The sequence below is a fragment of the Acomys russatus genome, chromosome 28 (assembly GCF_903995435.1).
Source record: "Acomys russatus chromosome 28, mAcoRus1.1, whole genome shotgun sequence".
NCBI classification, from domain to species: Eukaryota; Metazoa; Chordata; class Mammalia; order Rodentia; family Muridae; genus Acomys; species Acomys russatus.
The window spans coordinates 31,397,740-31,418,799 of record NC_067164.1 but is presented as its reverse complement, the minus strand read 5'-3'; the positions used below and the strand labels follow the sequence as shown (position 1 = coordinate 31,418,799).

At 44.5% G+C, this 21,060-nt stretch overlaps 1 protein-coding gene across 1 annotated transcript in view; it reads right to left on the bottom strand.

Moving 5' to 3' along the window:
- Positions 1-21,060, bottom strand: part of Ppm1h (protein phosphatase, Mg2+/Mn2+ dependent 1H) — a 235,728-nt gene that overhangs the window by 141,649 nt on the left and 73,019 nt on the right. Inside the window, exon 2 of the mRNA XM_051170905.1 lies at positions 666-828. Within this exon, the coding sequence (XP_051026862.1) occupies positions 666-828 (163 nt within the window). The remainder of the gene's footprint in view (positions 1-665; positions 829-21,060) is intronic.

Below are 21,060 nucleotides of genomic sequence, written 5' to 3'. Positions count from 1 at the left end.
CCAACTGAAACAAATATTAACTTGGAAGAATGTTAGGGACAGGCTCCAGCTGTTTGAATATAATGGACAAGGAAGGGAAGCCAGGGTCACAGCAGAGCTGGGCTCTGAGCCAACAGCCAGAGATACTTCCACCCCCTCTCAAGAAGTTTTTCAGGCCATGTTCTCAAGAAAGAAAAAAAAAAAGAAATCAGCTTCTTTGAAACCATTAGAGGTTATACACACACACACACACACACACACACACACACACACATACATATATCGGCTCCTAAAACAAACCTATTTATAGTGCTGTTGTGTCTACTTTGTTAAAACACACACACACACACACACACACACACACACACACACACACACACACCAGCTCACCCAACCTGTGTCACCTGCAGCACGGAATGCTTACTGAGTCACAGACTAGCTTCTCCCACATCCACGGTCACCTCCATTAAGCCCCGGCTGTCCTGGAACTCACTCTATAGACCAGGCTGGCCTTGAACTCACAGAAATCCTCCCTCCTCCACCTCCTGAGTGCTGCGATCAAAGGCTGCCGCCACCACCACCTGCCAGGCTTAGCCCTAGCACCTTACAATGGGGGCTAGAGTGCGTGAATCCCAAAGACTGAGACAGGAGCAGACAGGACCCCGTGTGGCGCGTGTGATGCTTACGGCGTTCTCCTTCAACTGCAGCCCCTCCCCGTTGGGAAGGGATGACCTTCGCTTGGAGTTTCTGTTTGGGGTGGACGCGATGGTCCCAACCTTCTTCTTCACTGTGAGCACCTGACAGCTGGCTTGGTCCTCGTTGTAAGTGCTCTTCCCAGCATTGATAACCCTGGGGAAGAAGCCAGAGAAAGCGGATCAGAGGGTGTTTCGGAGAAGCTGACTGCTCAGTCTCTGTCTCCAGGGTAGCCAAGGAGAGACAGCACAGCTGCCATCAAAATACTTGATGCAGTGGGCCCGTGGCCTCTGTGTTTCATGTCCCGGAAAAACAGAGCTGTTGAGAGTTGCATTAACACCCCTGACATACTTGCGAAGGGAGTTAGTTATTCCGAGCAAGCACAGTTCACCTCTGCAGGTGTCTGCTGGATGTGGTGACCCCATGCTGCCCCCTAGTCAAAAGATATGGAGCAACCTCTCCTTCAGGTCAGCTTGGAGCCTGGACTATTTGGTAATTACAACACAGACAGATAGGGTGGCTGGAGGAATTCTGTTCCATTGTTCCAAGGGAAAAGGACAAAGTCACTATCCGTCTTATCAAAGAACATGGCAGCGATTTACAGCACACGGTGAAGTCCAAGGGAAGGGAGAGCCACAATACACCGTCCCCCTCCTCACTGTTACACACAAGCCAGTGACTGGATCAAAGGAGTGGGTGGGGTCAAGAGTGTCCTTAGCTCTGTCTCTTATTTTTGCTCTTTGTCTTGGACAATGAAGACATTCCATAAAGTGCTGTAGTGTATGGGCAACGCTTTGGTGTAGTTTCTAATGCCAGAAGAATCAGAATGTTTCAGGAAAATATGCTCCACCATTCATGTGCCTTTGCCTAAGTCTAGGTACCTCCATTTCCTGAAAAAAAGAGCACTCCTTGACCACATGTATGTATGCACGCACGCACGCACGCATGCATGCCACAACGACACCAAAAAGGAAAGCAGATTGAGATCTGAGTGCTATGTGTTCTCAGGCAGAGGATTTGAAGCAATCATCTGCCTCCAGACATGGAGGTGTTTCACACATTTTTACACTCTGTTTTTATTATTTTCAGTGTCTAAGTACTTTTAAAAATTGCAATAATTAAAGAGTTCACTCCCTGTGACTCTCTTTTGAGCCATATCCACCCTTGGACGTGAACCACTGTCCTTTGCCTGTCAGTCTCACACACCACACCATTTCTAATTGTGTAGACATTTTCTTTTTTAAACAACCTATAGTTTCACCTCACAGGAAGTACATTTCCACCCATCCATGTCAACAGAAACAGGTACCTTTGTCATAGCATGCTTTTTATCTTCTCCCGAATTGACAAGTATCATTTGATTTAAAAAAAAAAAAAAAAGACCATTTTTTTGGTTGGTGAGATGGCTCAGTTGTCGTGGACTGTCTCAGTTGGGTATAGGTCCCTGGGAACGGGGATTCTTGAAGCATCAGTGGGCAAAAGATAGGCGAGTGACAAACAGAAACAACCCTCTGACGCCTTGAGAACCCCTGTTCCCAAGGACCTATACCCGACTGAGACGGTCCACACACTCAGTGGGTAAAACCATCTGACACCATACCTAATGATCCAGGTTTGAAGAAGAAAATAACATTGCCATTTGTGATTACCATGCCAGTCACCTGCCATGTACTCTAGTCCAATGTCTCATATTAACCAAATCTACTTCATTGTTCTTATTGGTGCTGCTACAAAATTTCATTTCAGCTACTTTTATAAGCAAAAATCTGCTTTCACCCATCTCACATACTGCAGTATTTTTTTTTTTAATTAAAAAAATTTCAAGTCAAAATTTGCTTATAACACTTCAAAATCACATTCTGGAGGGTGATAAGGAGGTGAGGTCAAGTGGGTCTTACAGTTTAGTCCACCTGGTGTGGAGAGGTTGGGGGAGAGAGAGAGGGGGCGTGTCTTGTCCTCACTCCCTTCTCTTCTGGGAAAGAGACAGTTTAGGATGCAAGTGCTGAGGTTACCCACAGGGTGATGATTAGCCAAGCCACACTGACGGCCAGAACTCAGCAACTGAACATTCGATGGCACAATTGGGGTAAGGGTGAGGTCTATTCTGACCCTCACCTCAACTCTTTCCCTCTGCACCACAGTGACATCAGACGGTCTGTGGTGTCAAGCCAAGCTGGGCTGAGGGAAAGTCAGAGTAGACCTGCTTTGGTCTAGTACTGAGAGGAATGGCAGCCTTCCTTCCTGCTTCTCTGACTACAGATGTTTCTGAGAAAGACCCCAGGGAAGCAGGAGGCACAGGCAGCTCAGATTTGCCCAGCCAACAGAAATTCATTCCTGTGTGGCCCCAGCTATTTCACTGGGTGGAAACGCATCTGAGGCTCAGGACAGACAGGTTCGCTAGGTGCATGCTTCTGATGTCTGACCTTTGAGAAACAAGCCAGGGAAGTAGGAGAAAGAGGTAGAAAATAGCTTGTCTCCTCAGTCACTGGTAATGACTTGCCAAGCAGTGTGTTATTTACTGAAAGGCAATGCTATCCCACCACAATTTCCCAAAACAGCACCTTTCCCAGACATGGCTGAAAGGGAAGTCCAACTGCGAAGCCAGCTCATGACAAGTCCCTCACAGCATCTTCTGAGGAAGGTCTCTGCTCCTGTTCCCAGAATTCGGTGCCACTTGGCCATTAGCGCCTAACCTTGTGCTGTAGTCATCTTTTGTTGTTTTGCTTTAAAATAGCAACAGCAAACGCATTGCAGATCTTCAATAGCTCCCTGCAAGGCTGACTCATCAGCCACTGCTGGCTTCCAGGAGTCCATAAAACTACTATAATTACTTAAATCATGAAATGGAAATCACCATCCCCTTAAAAATGCAGTCTTCTGTCTCCCTTTGTGGGTGTTAAGTTCTTAAGCTGACCTGGTTTTGCCAAGAGGTCCCTAAAATCTTGTGTTATACACGAGATATCTAGGATCCTGGATGGCCATCACCAACACAAGGTCACACGGTTAAATATACAGGAGAGCTGTGAACACACTTGCGAGTCCCGAGCTCTTCCTTGGCCCAGGCTCTCAGACTGTTATTTTCCTATTGTGCATCTATTCCTGGTGGTACATGGTTCAGAGGTCCACACTACACTGACTCATCAGAGCTGGAGAGCTGTGAAAGAGCAATTACTGGTGACCTTACTTTGGCATTCCATGTTGAATCAGCTTGTGAATAACCCAGAGAAATGCTAAAAAGTCAGAAATGTCAATAAGATGGAAGACTGCAATACTCTCCTTGTCAGACATTTCAGTATTACCCAGTTGATAAAGGACTGACCGACCAATCAACCAAGCAACCAGCCAGCCAGCCAGCCAGCCAGCCAACCAATCAACCAGGCTACCAACCAACCAACCAACTAACCAATGAACCAGCCAACCAACCAGCCAGCCAGCCAGCCAACCAACCAACAAACCAACCAGGCTACCAACCAACCAACCAACTAACCAATGAACTAGCCAACCAACCAGCCAGCCAGCCAGCCAACCAACCAACAAACCAACCAACCAACGAACCTTTTCTTTCTTTAAAAGATTAAAAACAACAACTATAACAACACTTTATTTTAGTGTGTGCATGTTTCTGCCTTCATGTTAAAGTGTACAGGTGCATGAAGAGGCCAGAAGAGGCCATCAGATCCCATAGAAGTGGAGTTTAGGTGGTTGTGACCCACCATGTGTGCCAGGAATTGAACCTGGGTCCTCTGGAAGAGCAACAGCTGCTGAGCCATTGCTTCCAGCTCTCCTCCTCTCCAGCACTGTTGGGAGTTGATTCCAGGGCCATGCGTTTTTACCACTAAACTTCACCTCCATCCCTAAATCTCCTAGCTCCCATTATTTCACATTCAGTATTTCACACAGGTTTAGTAGAAAGACTTGATTCTTTTTAATTTACTTTGGTCCTAAAAATTTCAATGTCTATCAACTTAAAACACTGTATTTTCTTCTCCAAAGGCAAATGCCTATCTGTCAAAAGAAAAGGGAACTAGATTCCACCAAAACAGTGATTCTCAACCATTTTAATGCTGCGACTCTTTAATACAGATCCCCATGTTGTGGTGACCCCCAAACATAAAATTATTTTGTTGCTACTTCATAACTGTAATTTTGCTACTGTTATGAATAGTAATTGTAAATATCTGATATGCCAAAGAGGTTACGACCCACAGGTTGAGAACACTGCAAGTCTAAAAGTAAATGGGAGGAAAATCTTAGCTTCCCAAGCCTAGGAACAGCTCAGCTTGTGTTAGCTGCAAGTATGTGAACACACAAACGGCTAGTCTGCCCCGAATAAAGCCAGGACACACCTGAGGTCGAAAACACATTCCCTGTCTGCACATTATGCTGATTTTGAATATTTGAATAATAAAATGCCAGTGGGCAGTAATTACCATACTTTTGGTGAACGCTCTTTTCCAATCTCTCACAAAGGCAAACATCTTCTGTGAAACTAAACCGCGAGCAATAAATTGTGGGTGCTGTGAGCGTGGGCTTGCTCAGGAACAGCACACAGAATGGGTACCACTACTGAGCGAATGTAAAAGTCGGGGAGAAATGGCCTCTGTTGCTCACTTGCTGGCAAGGAGAATGGCGTATCTGTGGAGACCTGTCCATGTACCAGAGAGCCGTCAGCACTTCACATGGAGTGACCAACTCTTTTGCATCCTCTGGTCAACTCTGTGAGGCCGGTACAGCTGTTCAGGCCTTTCAGAGGGGGGCAGTGCAGGGTGCTTGTAAGGCACTGCTACATGGCACACGTCCTCAGCTGCACTTTATGAGTTAAATAAACCCTGAGTTGCTAAGATGTGTGTGGACAGGAGGACTTTATTCGCCCAAAGAACTGGGTGATTTTTAAGTAAAGAGTTCAAATTCTGAAAGGAAGGAGGAAAAAACAGGATGAAGGAGAATTACTGTCTGTTCCATACAGAAAGTTTGCAACCACTTTTTTTTTTTTTTTTTTAACACTTAGAAGAACAACATAACAACTGCAGAATTGATTTGGTTTTTAAAGGAAGTTTAAAGCCCCAGGTGGTTACATCCAATGATTGCACTGCTCATCAGGCAGGAATTAATTCCTCTGTGTGAGGAAGAGGTCTTTGTACAGGACATCAGCTGAAGCAGGGGACACACACTGCTGATTCATACATAACTGAGAGGCAGCCTGAAAACTGCTGTCCAGGGAAATGCAACCATCAGTGGGAGATCAGATATAGCTGTTTATTACAAACAGTCTCTTCTCTAGGTAACCTGGAGGCTTGTGTATTCTGAGGCTCTCTGAAGTGATGACTGAGCACCCTGACAGGCTACGGCTGGAGGACACCGTGCTCCTCAGTTCTGAGCTCCCAGAGAGATGGTCCACTCCTGTTCCTGGGTGCTGGCCAGTTTTGCTTTGACCAGGAACCTGATTAATCCCTTGATAACAACTCTCAGTGAAACAGGGGGCAGCCAATGGGATGCAACTCCCTCAGGATTGACACTAGCCCCTAAAAGGCCACCCAGGAGCAGGGCAGGGACCAGAAGCCCACTCCATCACTGCAGTGAACGGTAATGACATTTCACCCGAAGGAAAAGGGCAGCACCAAAGGAAGCTTCTGTGATGGGAGGTAGGCTCCTGCATTTCAGAAGGCTTAAGCACCACATCGGGAAGGGGCAAACCTGCTGAAGGCAGAATACACACTCTGTGGTTGAGTCTTCTTCCAGTGATCCACCCCATACCTTCCAGCCCCAGATTATGACTGTGGCTAATGATTGGATGTGGACAATCATGGGTCTCCAAACCAACACCCAGTCTATGGATGAGCTACAATTAAAAAAAAAAAAGCCCACAAAGTAGAGTTAAAAAAAAAAAAAGTAGTTTGTACCTTATATTTAACATTTGGGATATTAACATTAAAATGTTCATATTGCAGCTTCTCCTGAAAATGACTGTGTCTGCCTGCATCCACTCACACACTATATAACAACAATCAGACAACTGTGAGAAGAGGTTGTTCTTAAGAGATTGGACAAGTCCTTGCTAGTCTATGACAGACCTTCCTGTGTTGACCATTACCCATTAAATGGGCAGCCTGGCCCATGGACATCTGAATCTGTAATCCTGATGTCACAGCCCCCGTGACTATATGAAAACAGGACAATGGTAAGAGATGGACACAGAGACTAGAAAAACTGCAAACACTTACTGCAGGGCTGGGGTGATAGCTCAACTGATAAAGTGTTCACCTTATAAGTACAGGAACATGAGCCATACCCTTAAAGCCTATATACAAATAGCTGGGCATAGCTGCAAGCGGTGGTGCACAGCTTTAATCCCAGGAGCAGGCAGACCTCTGTGAGTTCGAGGCCAGCCAGACTAGCCTACTAGAACATCAAAGGCCAGTGAGAGGCCGTATCTCAAAAAGCAATATACGATGGTGCCTGAAAACGACACACTGAATGCTGTTCTTTGGCCTCCACACATGTGGAGACACAAATCTGAGGGCAGTGGTACACATCCCTGTAGCACTCTGGAAGCCAAACAGGATTATAAATTGTAAGCCAGCCTAGCAATGTAGGGAGGCTCTGCCAAACTGGAGGAAGAAAACCTAGGTAGGATAGGTCAGGAGGTCAGCACATAGCAACTGGCCATTAAGGAGCCACGGTCGTCTCCAGAAGACCCAAAGAAACAGATGCTGGATGCAGGCCAGATAGGAGGGGACAAACCCAGGGCATATGGAGGACTCTCTTCCTGGTTCATAGGTGACAACACTCTTGCTATATATAACCTTATATGGCAGAAGGGACAGAGAAAAAGAGAACAAGTTTTTAACCCTATGCTATCCCACTTACAGGGATTCCACTCTCACTCCTCAGTCACCTCCGGAGACCCCGGTTCTAACAGTGTCACACTGGGGTTAAGTTTCAATGTACGAGGGGCACACACGCATTCAGCTCTCTGAACCTTTTCAGAAAACACTGCAAATTTTCTCAGACTGGCGCTAGAGTTGACAGTAGGGCTGTGTGTCCCAGAAGTCCGAAGAACGCAGATGAGAGCAAGTGATAAAAGAGCTATGGAAAGTGTCACCGACGGTGTGGCTTCGGAATGCAGTCCTACTGCATGACAAGGGAACCGATACTTAAGAGAAAAGTTAAAGGAGGTGTCCCTCGGGCAGAGGAGCAAACTGCAAAAATGGAGTGAGATGAAGCTTCTACCAGGTAGCCAGGGTGTGAGCTAAGTATAGGCTGCAACAACAGGTGTGGTGAGGAAGATTTGCATCTCAGAACTAGAACGTACAATACTCCAGGACCCTACAGAGTCTCATGGGAGGACATGAAGACTGCTTAATCAAAGGCTTGGTGGGCTAACAGTGGCTCTGGGAAAGCAATGCTAGAAGCCTCACAGTAGATGAGGGTGGATGGCAACAGAGGCAAAGATGCTGGGCAAGGGGTCTTTTTGCCATGAGCCAAGCACTGGCTGAGGGTGGAGGGAAGAGAAGGTGTTCAGAGGTGGCGAATGACCTGAGAAGACCTGGAAAGTTGGGCAGACATGGTCACAGGGAAGGGAACACTAAGGATGACTCCCAGGTTCCAAAATAGCAAAATGGATACACAGTATTCTAGGGTTTTTTTGTTGCTGTTTTGTTTATTGTTTTTTGTTGTTGTTGCTATGATTAAAAGAAAAAAAAAATACTGACCAAAACCATCTTAGAGTAGAAGGAGTTTGTTTCATCATATGTTTCCAGGTCAAAGTCCATCACTGAGGAAAAATCAGGTCAGGAACTTGAGCAGGAGCAGAGGCAGGAACCATGGGGGAGAGGCTGCACTGTGGCTTGCCCTCAGGCTCTCATTCAGCTATTTTCTTACATAGCCCAGGCTCAACTGCCTAGGGATGGTACCAGTCTCTGTGGGCTGGGTCCTCCTTTGTGAATTAGCAATGAAGACAATCAATGCGGTCCCAGACATGACCAATGGACCAATAGGGAGGAGGTAATTCCGCAGTTGAGGGCCCCTCTTCCCAGGGTGTCTACTTGACACCCAAGATCACAATAGGGTGCTCAGATCATGAAAGGAAAGAGGAAGTGCAGTGAGCAAGGCTCAGGGGGGTAAAGTTCTGCAAGATGAGACCATGAAAGTAGCTTTAGGTCAATGAACACAATATCCCAAGATACCGGAAATGGCACAGGTTAGCCATTTCCAGCTTACCCAGGGTCCACTGCTACCTGTGGGACAAATATGGATCAGCTTCTATGTGGTTTGCGAGCTAAGAATTGATTTTATTTTTAATACTCTAAAGAGAAAACAAAATCAGGACACTTGTAAAGCAAACAAAATTCCAACTTCATGTGCATAGACAACATTTTATTGGAACACACCTGTTCACTGACCCACTGTCTGCGGCAGGCTTTTGTTAAAACAGACTCAGCCTGCCAAGCTACTTACTACAGGAGGTCTCAGAGGAAGTGAGCATTGGCTCCTGAGCTTTAACCATTAGGCCGTATTCTCTGTTTGCTCCGAAACTGTCTTTTGAAGACAAGAAACAGCCAAACACCAACAATATCACAGAACTGCACCAACAAGCAGGCAGCGAGACAGTGGGTGGTGTTGGTTTGGGTAGAGCTTAGCCTGCACCCTGATTGATTAGTAACGGGAGTGAGGGAAATTTGCTACAGGATTCTGGGGGGGGGGGGAATTACTTTTAGTTTCTATTATATTCATCAGAAAAATTAAGTGACTAGAACTTAAAATAAGAAACCAACCCACAAAAAAAAAAAAAAAAAAGAAAGAAAGAAAGAAAAGAAAACCAACCCACACTGAAGATCAGGAGACATGATGGGTGTAGACTTCACATAGACTGAAAAAAAAAAAACCACACACAGGAGAAATGATGTGTGTAGACCTCATATAGACTGAAACAATACACACACACACACACACACACACACACACACAGAAGGCGACATGATATATGTAGATCTCACATAGACTTAAACCAGTATTTTCTTCTTCACCTTAATTGTTTAGAAATAAACTAAACACTACAAAGTTGCCTTCGGTGTTTCCTTTCAATAATCTTCATGATAAGGTGTTAATACCATCAATGTCTAACTTCTGTACTTAAGGGGAGAAGTTTCGTGCATGGTTAAATGTTAGAGCAACTCTGGGGTAGAGGGAACATGGGGCCTTTCCAAAAGGATCTGAGGTTTCCACGTTAATATACAAATAAAATATTTTTGGGAGATTAAGAGCAATGCTACTCATGATAGTTACTAGCTTCCATTGAGAATTTTTTGTTTTGTCTCAAGACAGGATTTCCTCTGTGTAACTTTGGCTGCCCTAGACTCAACCTGTAGACCAACCTGGCCTCGAACTCACAGAGATCTGCCTGCCTCTGCTTCCCAGAGTGCTGGGATTAAAAGTATGTGCCACCATCCATTGGAAATTTTTTTAAAGGCAATGTAATATATATATATATATATTAAAGATCTCCCTTTGTTGGAGAATGACTTTTAAAAAACCAGATTGAACCTTGAAACTAATAAAATATGAAATCAAAAGATAAAAGCCTGTAATCTCAACAGACATCAAGTTATATACATCACTCTAGTTTGCTTTTCTGTTGCTGGCATACAGTGTAGACTAAAAGCAACTTGGGGGTGGGGAGGGTTTGTTTCTGTTCATGCTTTACAGCCCATCGTTTAAGGAAGCCAGTGCAAGAACTCAAAGCAGGAACCTGGAGGCAGGAGTAGAAGCAGAGACCACTGAAGAGCACCAGGGACTGACTTCCGCTACCCCTTTTTTTACACAGCCCAGGCCCACCTGCCTAAGGATGGCGCTGCCCACAGTGGGCTGGGCCTTCCTCCAATCAATGAGCAATAAAGACAATGCTCAACAGACAAGTCCACAGGCCAGTCCTGGGGGAGCTAATTCTTCAGCGGAGAGTCTGTTTCCCTAGGCATATCTAGGTTTGTGTTAAATGACAAGAACCAACACCCCTGTCTCTATCACTCCAGCTCCCTCCATCCGGGATCATACTCAGGGTTAGCCATGCCAGGCGACTGCTCTATCAGTGAGCTACAACCGAAGCTGAGAAATACGTAATTCTTCTTAAAAAAAAATTATTTTGAACATCATCATGCAAGGTGTTGGGTTTCATTTTGGCATGTTTTTGTCACTGGCAATATGTGCTATTCTGAAGTTTATGTTGATATTACATTAGTCACTATAATCTTTTTCTTTTCTTCTTTTTTTTTTTACATATATACTAAGGATTAAACCTAGGGTATTAACCATGGGGGGGTGTGAAGGCAAGTGCTCAGTCACTGAACCTCATACAACCCAGCTATGATAGCATGTTTAAGCAAATTTTTATTTTATTTTATTATTATTTTGTTTGTTTGCTTTTTTGAGACAGGGTCTCTCTGTGTAGCCTTGGCTGTCCTAGACTCAATTTGTAGACCAGGCTGGCCTCAAACTCACACTGATCCACCAGCCTCTGCCTCCCAAGTGCTGAGATTAAAGGCGTGCGCCACCACGCCCGGCTTAAACAAATTTTTAAAATTGTTTTTTTATTGATGGGCTCTCCTCCTTACCATCCTGCCCCCTTGCACTCCTCCACAGCCTCCAGTTCTCACGCCACACACACTGTACTGTCTTCCTCTCTTCCCTCCGCACCTCTTTTCTTCCACCTTGTGTTCTCCGGCCCATGTTCACAGCCTACTCCTGCACTTTTGCCTGCATATAGGCACCACAGCTTAGGATCTGTTCACAAGCTAGAAAGTAGTCCGTGCCACGTCACTTAATGCAATTTCCAGAGCCATCCATTTGCTTGCAAATTTCACAATTTCGTTTCCGTCATAGCAGTGTAAGATTCTACTGTGCATGTATGCAACGTCTTCATCATCTGTTCATTCGCCGACAGACATCAGGGGTGATTCCATTGTCTTGTTGCCGTGAAGAATGCTACCAAACCAACAGCAGCAGCAACAACAAACCAAAAAAACAAAACAAAACAAAACAAAACAAAAAACCCAACAACTCACACAAATGCGCCAGCAGTCTTGCGGTATGACAGGTCCCGCAGGGATATGGTTAGTTCATGTGTTCTACCTCTAATGTTTTGAGGAACCTTCATACTGATTGCTATCATGGCTGTATAACTTACCCTCCACCAGCAGCACATAGGAATCATTCTTCCTAACATCCTTGCCATACCTTTTTTTTTTTTTTTGGCATATTCTTCAAAAATCCCATATACAACCTTGGATAAATCTTGTTTGTTGTTAGTCTTGTTGTTGACTACAGAAATTATTAACTATCTGTTCTTTTTTTCCATAAATATTGTAGGGAAATACGGAGGCAGTGACCTGTAGCATTATTTGGCAGCAAGAAAAGGTGGAATTGGGTATGTTGCTTGGAGTTCTCCCATCTAAGAACTAGCCAGGCCTGACCCTGCTTAGCTTCCACGATTAGATAAGATCAAACGGGTTCAAGGTGTTTGGCTTGGATTTCTTAATTCTTGCTTAAGAAAATAACTTTAATGAGCTGGGGAGATGGCTCAGTTGGTAAAGTGCTCGTTGGATAAACATTAGGAACCAAGTTTGGATCCCAGGCACTTCTAATTCCAGGACTTGGGAGGTGGAGATGGATAGCTGGGTGTGGAGGGGTGGGGAGTAGGGCGAGCATCTCTGGGGACTGCTGGCTAGCAAGCTAAACTGAGATCTAAGCCAGAGAGAGATTTTATCTTAAAAAAAAAAAAAAAAAAAAGCCAAGACAGATGGTTTCTAAGAAAGGACACCAGAATTTGACCACTGTCTTCATTTTTCATGTCACACGTGTCTTGTGGGCATGCATGTGAGCATGTACATGCACAGAGGCCACACGCTAAACAGCACAGCTAGGCGCACATGTGCGCATGCGCACTCGCAGAGGCCACGCCTTCTAAACCCAGCGCACAGAAGCCTGGCTTTGATGGAAATTTGTGAAGTGGTTTGAATATGAAAGGTAAAAGCAAAGGGAGTGGAGACAGACTGCCTGCTGGGTTTGAGTCTCCGCCTGTCACTTGATAGCTGGGTGACCTTCAGCAAGTTCCTTTACCTCGGTCCCCAAGCCTCAGTTTCTCATCAGTAAGATGGAGACGAGACAAAAGTGTTCTCATTATAAGTAGCTAGAAAACAGCTACTTTAATCGCTTTCACTGACTGGCTTGGTTAAAAGTTTATGACCTTTGGAGTGGGAAGAAGGCTGTCACCACTCAGTGCACCAGTATCAGACACAAAATAATGCCGGGGAAAGACTCCGACGAGCCATTCTATATTTTCTAATAGTGGCTGTGGGCCGGGGTAATTTCAACGGCTGAAGAGAGATGGAGAAGTCAAAGAAAGGCGTTTCCTGACATTAGGAATCTAAAGCAAAGCAATAGACTCTCTTTACTGGGACTCCTGGCAGTGGAACTATGTTCGCAGCAGGTGGCTTACCACCTCTTAGAGACTCCCAGCCTCTAAAACTCTTCCCCCAAAGGTTGAGTCTGTCTCCCGTATCATCCTCACCCCCGCCAATACTTAATCTAAAATCTAAATTGCTTTCAGAACGAAGATGATTTTCCAAACAACACTGATTCCTATCATCTTACTGAGGAAATTCTCTGGTTCCTAGCGAGCCATATTTAACATAGGACAGGGCTCAAGAAATTAGAAACTTGTTGAATCAAACTCCTCTCCAACTACACCTTTCTGTGGGGTTGTAAAGACTGAATGTCCCGAGAGACGGTTCCCTGAAGCTTTGAGTTTGGCTTGCTTCTCTTCTTCCTAAACAAACTTTCCCTGGGAGAGTATCTCTTCTCCCCGGGCTTAGTTTGGGATTCAAACAGTGAGTACTGGCGAGCAGCGCAGCCAAGTTCCCATCTACGGTGTGGATCTCAGGGGTGTCTGGATTGCCCGTCCCAATGCCTTCAGGACACCTTCATCATTACAACATCTAAGCTGCTTACGCCTGTGCTAGCTTTCTTGTCTTTCCTGTGTCTACCTCACATGTCAAACACAGCCTGCTTCTGATGTTCTTGCACAGGGGATCAAGATATTCCTGCATTCCTAGCTGCCCTGCATTCCCAGCTCCCTCACTTGTGCCACATCTACCGTCTCAGCCTGCGGATTCTGCCTCCTTCTTGTGACTTACCTCATGCAGTTCCCACACCTGGCTGAGTCCCCTCATCACACCCTATGGGCACTGACGCCCCGTACTTGCCGACTTGTTGCTACCTTCCTTGTGTGACCATACTGACCTTTCTCAACCACGAATGTTCCCATGTCTCTCTCAGCCTCAACTTCCATTAAATGGGCTGCTGATGACTTTAGGTCATGATTAAAGCTCCTTCATTTGCCACATAACGATCTTCCTAACTGGGGCCCTTGCTTTCCCTACCTGGTCTGATCATACAAGTTAGCCCTGGCCATAGCAGTCTGCCTGTGTTTTAAGGACAGCATCCCGCTGTCCCGAGGATTCTGTGTCATCTGCCCTTTGCTCTGTGTACGCTGATCTTGTCTGCCGAGTGCATGCTGTCTGCTTGGACACAGACCATTCTCTGCTGCCCAGAGGCCCAGTACCTTGGTGGTACGGCTAGGACGTGGAACCTGGGGAGGTCCTGCATCCTAGACCTTTGGAAGTCTGTTCTCAAGGGTGACTATGGGACCATGGGTCTGGTCTTTTATTACCTCTCTCTATCTGGTGAGGAGGCTGAGGCAGGGGGATCACAAGTTCAAGGCTGGCCTTGAGTTACATTGAGAGACCCTACGTAAAAATAAATAAGTAAATAAAATAAACAAATAGAGAAAGGTAGGGGAAAATGGGGGAAGGAGAGGCACAGGGGCAACTGACAACGGAGAAAAATGAGGCACAGTATATAAAAGCAGGCTATGGATTAGAGATAATCACAGTTCTAGTTGTTCCTGAGACTTGTGTGTACATATACGGCACTTAAGTGACACCAATATCCCATAATAAAATCCCCGTTTGGTGGCTGCCAATCACAGTCTACCACTACTGAACCATCAACTCTACAGAGGCGGGGTCGGATCTCACTCATCTGTGTTTCCTCCACAACTAGCACGGTGGTCGGCACACAGTACACGTTCAGACACCAGTGGACTTCAGGGGAGACACAGAGACTTCAAATTCAATGTTTAATGTTCCTTTGTCGCCTGTAGCGAACAACTGTCCATTAACAGATAAATGGAAAATGAAAATTTGGTATTGCTTGGAAAATTGCTAAAGAAAGATGGAATACCAAAGTCTCCAGGAAAACGGATGGATTTAGAATGTATATTAATGAACGTTCCACAGTCTCAGAAAGGGAAGAGCAACCCCTGCTCTCCCTCACTTGTAGTCTGCCTCCTAACTCATGTCTACACATAAGCAGGTGGACATGCAGGCGCTGTATGGCACACACAAAGAGAAGGAGGAAAACTAAGCACCAGGTGGTGATGAAGGACTGAGTGCAGTAATGGACACCAGTGACCACAGAGGTGTAAAGCTAACTGGTTTTCTGTTTTTAAGTCTGTCAGGGATTTTTTTTTTTTTTTTTTTTTTTTTTTTTTGGTTTTGGTGGTGAATGAACGCACAGTGAACGTGTAAAACCCAGCATGGAGCTCCACAGCTTCTGTTGCACACGGCAATACCAACTGTATAGGAGTTCTGGAAGGTATATAGACTTTGACCTGGATAATTTTGGTGTGTTGATTTTTATTTGCTTTTGAGTTTTTTCCTTTTTCTTTCTTTTTTTTTTTTTTTAAATAATGAAGTTTATAAACAAACAAAAAAGAGAATTAAAATCCTTCCCAAAAAAAAAAAAAACCCCTAAACATCCATCCATACAATTCTGTGCTGCGTGGTCAAAGAATCTGACATGAATCTTCATTGTTAACTGGTCACCTAGGAGACACAGAGATGGATAACTAAGAGGAAAAACTTACCCTGAAGAGGTAAAGACCAGAGATGCAGCTGGGCAGCACTCCCTTTTCTCTGCTACCACAGATGGTACTGGCACCATGGGCCACCGCTCACTACGGTGCCTTCCTCCCCATAATCGGTGCTGCAGCTTTGAACTCTGAGCCCAGACAAAACCCCCTCTTGGCTTGTTTCAAGCCAGCCGTTTTGTCACAGCAACGAGGAGAGACATAGTACAAGGAATGACAACCAAAAGTAGCCCAATTTTAAGTGAAAGCCAGGAAAAAAGCCAGCAGGGAACACACCTGGGAACCGCTATTCTGAAATACTCAATGCCTCAAGGAATTTTATCAATCATGGTTTATTCTGAAGGACAAATAATAAGTTGCAACCTTCAAGTAACTGGGAACCTCACGTAGAAAAAAAAACCAGTCACTGAGGCTCAGCACCAGGAGGCATAAGATGTTCATTCACTAGAAACTTACCAACTATGGAAAAAGAAGTCAGTATCCCTGGCCCTGAGAAACAGAAGGACTTATATTAGCTTTAGAAGCCACTGGAAATTCCACAGGCTCAAGTGAGGTAACTGTTTACTTTCTGCGACACATTTCAATCCAGAGATTAAAATAGACCTCCTTGTTCCTGAGCCCTGGCTGTCAGAGAGAGCAGCCGGCTCTCAGTCGCCGAGACAATCTTAATGGCAGAACCAGAAGGCTCAGAGCGGAAGTCAGAAGGAAGAATTGTTTTTCACAAAAAAGGACACGAGGAAGGGCATTTCTGTTTTGTTTCCAAATTCATCCTTTTTTCACCGACAAGAAGTACAAATTAATCGCCAGATGATGAAAACAATTACAAAATTCTTTCATTTTATATTTGGAAAACTCTTAACTTACTAATGCATTCCGAAAAGAATACAGTAAAACATTTGTGAATAAGGCCCCTCATTTATTCAAACAACAGTTTTTGCTTTAAAAAAAAAAAAAAAAGGCGTAAGCCAGTAGCGGACCCACTAATAGACTTATCCGGGAATTACATTAACCCCTTCACCCTAGAGTACACTAAATACTTACAATACAACCTGCAACACCTTTTCCATGGAAATGATTGCATATCGCTAATTCAAATCTCTGTTGTTTAAAATGGTTTTCGGCTTTGAGTTAGGGGGTCCCTGGAGGACTCCTTAAGACATAATTTCTGGGCTCCACTGGAGATGCTGACATTCAGCTGAGGTCTGTGCAAAGCTCCCAAGTCCCTGATGATAAGCAGCAGCACTCGCTTGGATAAAAACATGGTCCTCTTGGTCTAGGAAGTGATTGACATTTCCTTTCCCTCTTTTACAGAGTATGACACTCCTACTTTACAAGTCCCAAGTGCTGGTTATAGCACAGCCTGGGGCAGGAGCCCATGACAGTGCAAGGATCAGATGGGACTGTGGTGACACATGGAACTACAGTAGCATGTCCATACATTTGGGGGTAAGGACAGGGGTGAGGTACCATGACTGGTTCAACGGGGGCTATGAGGACCCTCCCCCAATGACCCAACAAAGGGAATGAGAATAAGAGCCCTGGGAGGACACTTGCCACGTCACTGCAGAAAAACCAGTGCATCGCCCACATATTACCAGGATTACAGAAAACAACACCTATTTGTTTAGTATAAGACAGACTAAGAAAAACTTTGTAACTCTAAATTTGAATCACAAATACCAACATGGACTCAACTGTTAAAACATAAATAGTTTGTAACTCTGTCAAATCAAAGGGCCTGAAAGCGACCACTCCCAGGGAGCAGTCTGAGGACTATTTCTCAACAGGTAAAACCTGGGCTCCTCGGTTCTAAGATTTACACAGCCAAAGTACAAAATGAGCCAGAGGCCACTTGCTGGATGGAAGGCAAAGAACAAAAACAAAATGAAACAAACAAACAAAAACCTCCATAGGTCTCAGAGATAACAAAGTACTTCTGAGGGTTAAAGTCTGTGTTTTTGAAGACTGGTATCCAACAAATATGAGATAATTTAAACATTAGGGACAAACACATAAATGGCTGTTAGCACGGAGGAAAATCTCTAAATCCAGTGGTAGTTAAAAAAGAAATAAAAGCAAAAACTAACCTAAGCTGCAATCATCAGAAGCAACTTTTTATTACACTGGCTATTTGCTCTGAAGGGAAAGAAATGAAACAGGATTCCATCTTGTTTCAATGAGCCCCAGATCCATTCCAGTGACTGCTATGGAGTGACTGTCATTAACCAAGGCTTAAATTCCTAACACCACTGTGATGCTGTCAGGTGGGGCTGGAGCCAAGTATGGCAGCATGGAGCTTTGATTCCCACACTTAGAGAGCCACACAGAGTGAGGGAGGGAGAGAGAGAGAGAGAGAGAGAGAGAGAGAGAGAGAGAGAGAGAGAGAGAGAGAGAGAGAGTTAGTTAGTTAGTTCATGGCCAGCCAGGCTGCAGTATAAACTCTGCCAGAAAGGAAAAAGGAAGGGGCAGAGGAGGAAGTGGAGCTAGGTGGGGACGAAGCTCAGTACAAAGGGAGTGCCTGGCACGCATTTGACCTTCAGTAGTACAGGAGTTGGAAGGAGGAAGGAGCCTCTAATGGGTGATTAAGTCAAAGAGGAGCTCCTGTTAACAGGATTAGTGGTTCCATACAAGAGACCTCAGAGAAAACTTCAGGTAGCTTTCCTAAACAAGGATTCAATGAGAAATAAACTAACTGCAACTAGGAGGCGCATCCCCATAGGAGCTTGACATTGTTAGAAGTCTACTCTGTGTAGCCACTGAAAGGTCCTCCCAGGAACCTGACTGTGCTGGAATCCAACTGTGTGCAACCAGGAAGGGGGGGTCCCCTTACTACTGTAATCATCAACCCTATGTAAGAACTACAGGCAACTGAACAAACCTGGGAGAGGGAAAGGTGGTCCTCTGCAGGGAAGAGCACGTCGACTCTTCCAGTGCCAAATGGTCAGCCTTGAAAACACGCATACAAGCAACATTATATGGGCTCAATAGGTTATATCTAGGAATATATGCATATATACAAACACATAGATGCATGCGTTAACAGTAACACTATGAATTTGAAGGTGAGTGGCAAGGCGTATATTAGTGCGCTCAAAGGAAGAAAAGGGAAAGAGGAACGCTGTAGTATAATCTCAAAAGCAAAGACATAAACAAAAAGATCATGACCATGATAGAAACCAACTGTACACAAGCAGGAGTCCTCTCAGATCATGACCATGCTAGTCTCCTGATCTCAAACTTACAGGCTCCCAGAACTGTGAGAAAAAAAATTGTCTTTTTGAGACAGGGTTTCTCTGTGTAGCCCTGGCTGTCCTGGAACTCCCTCTCTAGACCAGGCTGGCCTTGAATTCAGACATCCACTTGCTTCTGCCTCCTGAGTGCCGGCGCACAACTACACCTGGCTGAGAAATAAGCTTTTGTTTTTTGTATTGTTTTTAACCTACTGTTACTTTGTTATAGCAGCATGAACTAAGGAATAGAGTAGAAAGAATTTATAGGTGGAAAATAAATCAAGCAGCCTGCAATCATGTAACTGAACTGAGGAAAAAAAATATGTATAAAGCACAGATGCTGGCTAACTGCTTAGATGAAAGATGCTAGAAGAGGTTAGGAACAGCAACCAATTATTGCCGATACTTGGGAAGCTAACAGATCTAAAGATACCTTCACAAGAAGAAGGTGAGGTTGACCACCACTTCAACCAAGGACATCTGACCTTCTAAGTGGGGCAGGCCCTCTGATGGGATTCAACATGACCTGCACAGCATTTCTGTCTCTGTTACTTTTCTATTGCTGCAAAGAGACACCATGACCAAGGCAACTTGTAAAAGAAAGCATTTATTCGTGTTTACAGTTCAGAGGGGTAAGGGTTTCTCCCTAAGTTGTTTTTGTAAGGTGTTTCGCCACAGCTGTTTAAAAGTCTAACCAAGACCTTTAGGCATAGATTCCAGAATAAGATGCACAAAGAATTGGGCTAAAGAGCATCACAAAGAGGTAACCAGAAAAACTTGAAATAATGTAGACAACTAGTTTGCATTCTTCAAAAAGCCCAGTTTAAAAAAAAAAAAAAAAAAAGGCCTTAGAAGACATATAGGAAGCTAGACACAGTGGTACTGTCAAGTTCAAAGGAAGTAAACTACCAAAGGCAGTCTAACCTGGTCTATAGGAGGATTTCCGGCCATTATGTAAAAGCCAGCCTTCCCCAGGAACTTGAGAAACCAGTTCCCATTTGCCAAAAGGGGTCATTTCCCTTACCTCTGGCAACAGCGACATATGGCTCTGCAATTAACACACACCTATGGCTCCTATCAGCACACCAAGGTCTGAACTAGCTAGCTCCAGGCTCCCTCTCTTCAAGTACTTGCCAGGCTCTTGCCCCCACCTCCCAGCTAGTCATCCTCCCTGTAACTAGTTAGCCTCACTATTAATTGGTTCTGGATCTTGCTAGTCTTACTGCGTTTTCCCATTCTCTAGTCCCTGCTGTTCTCCCGCTCTTCCAGGCAGCCCTGGCCATGTGCAATCTGCTGGCCATGGCCAGTCTGCTTCTTTCCCTCTCTGCCTGCACTCCTCCAGGCGCCTCTGGATATTTTCTCTTTCATAACCAACCAACCAACCAACCACCCACCCACCACTACCACCACCACCACCACCATAAGAAATTTTTCCTTTAACTATACCATGGAGCGGCCATGTAGGCAATTTCCATACTGTACACACTTTGCATACATCTGGTGCCAAATCCACACATACAGTACATGCCTGTCACCACAGCACTTGAGAGGTGGAGGCAGGAGAATCAGGGGTTCAAGGTCATCTTCTGTTACACAGTATGTCTAAGGACCCTGTTCCAAGACAATAACAATAACAACAACAACAACAACAGGAACAACAACAGGAACAACAGCAACATGATGATTTTTCAAGATAAAGGGGGAAATGCAGGCATAGATGAAAAGCCAGATACCCAAGCACAGAAAACAAGGAAAGCTTTTGGAGTAATTTCAGTTAATATAGGGAATATGATTGTAAGGATGAAAGTAGTTTTTAAAGGATTCATAGAATATATATATATATAGTTAGAGAGATAAGGCAAAGTAGCAAGATGTCAATATCTTGAGTGCAGGAAAAAAGTTTTTTAAAAAATATTCCTGCACATTAGATATGTTTAAAGAACTGTGAAATGAGTTTGGTTCTTGCTTTAATTCCATGAGGAAACAAAACTTTTTTTTTTGAATGCATGAAATAATATAGTACAAAGTAAAATTCAGGAAAATAAAGAAGAAAGAAAAAATATGAGAGAGGGGAGAGGAAGTTTAAATGCCCATATGCTGACATTTATGAAAGTTAAGCCTCATATACGGGGGCTTGGATTCCTTGTAGTCACTATAACCAAATCGAGAATATGC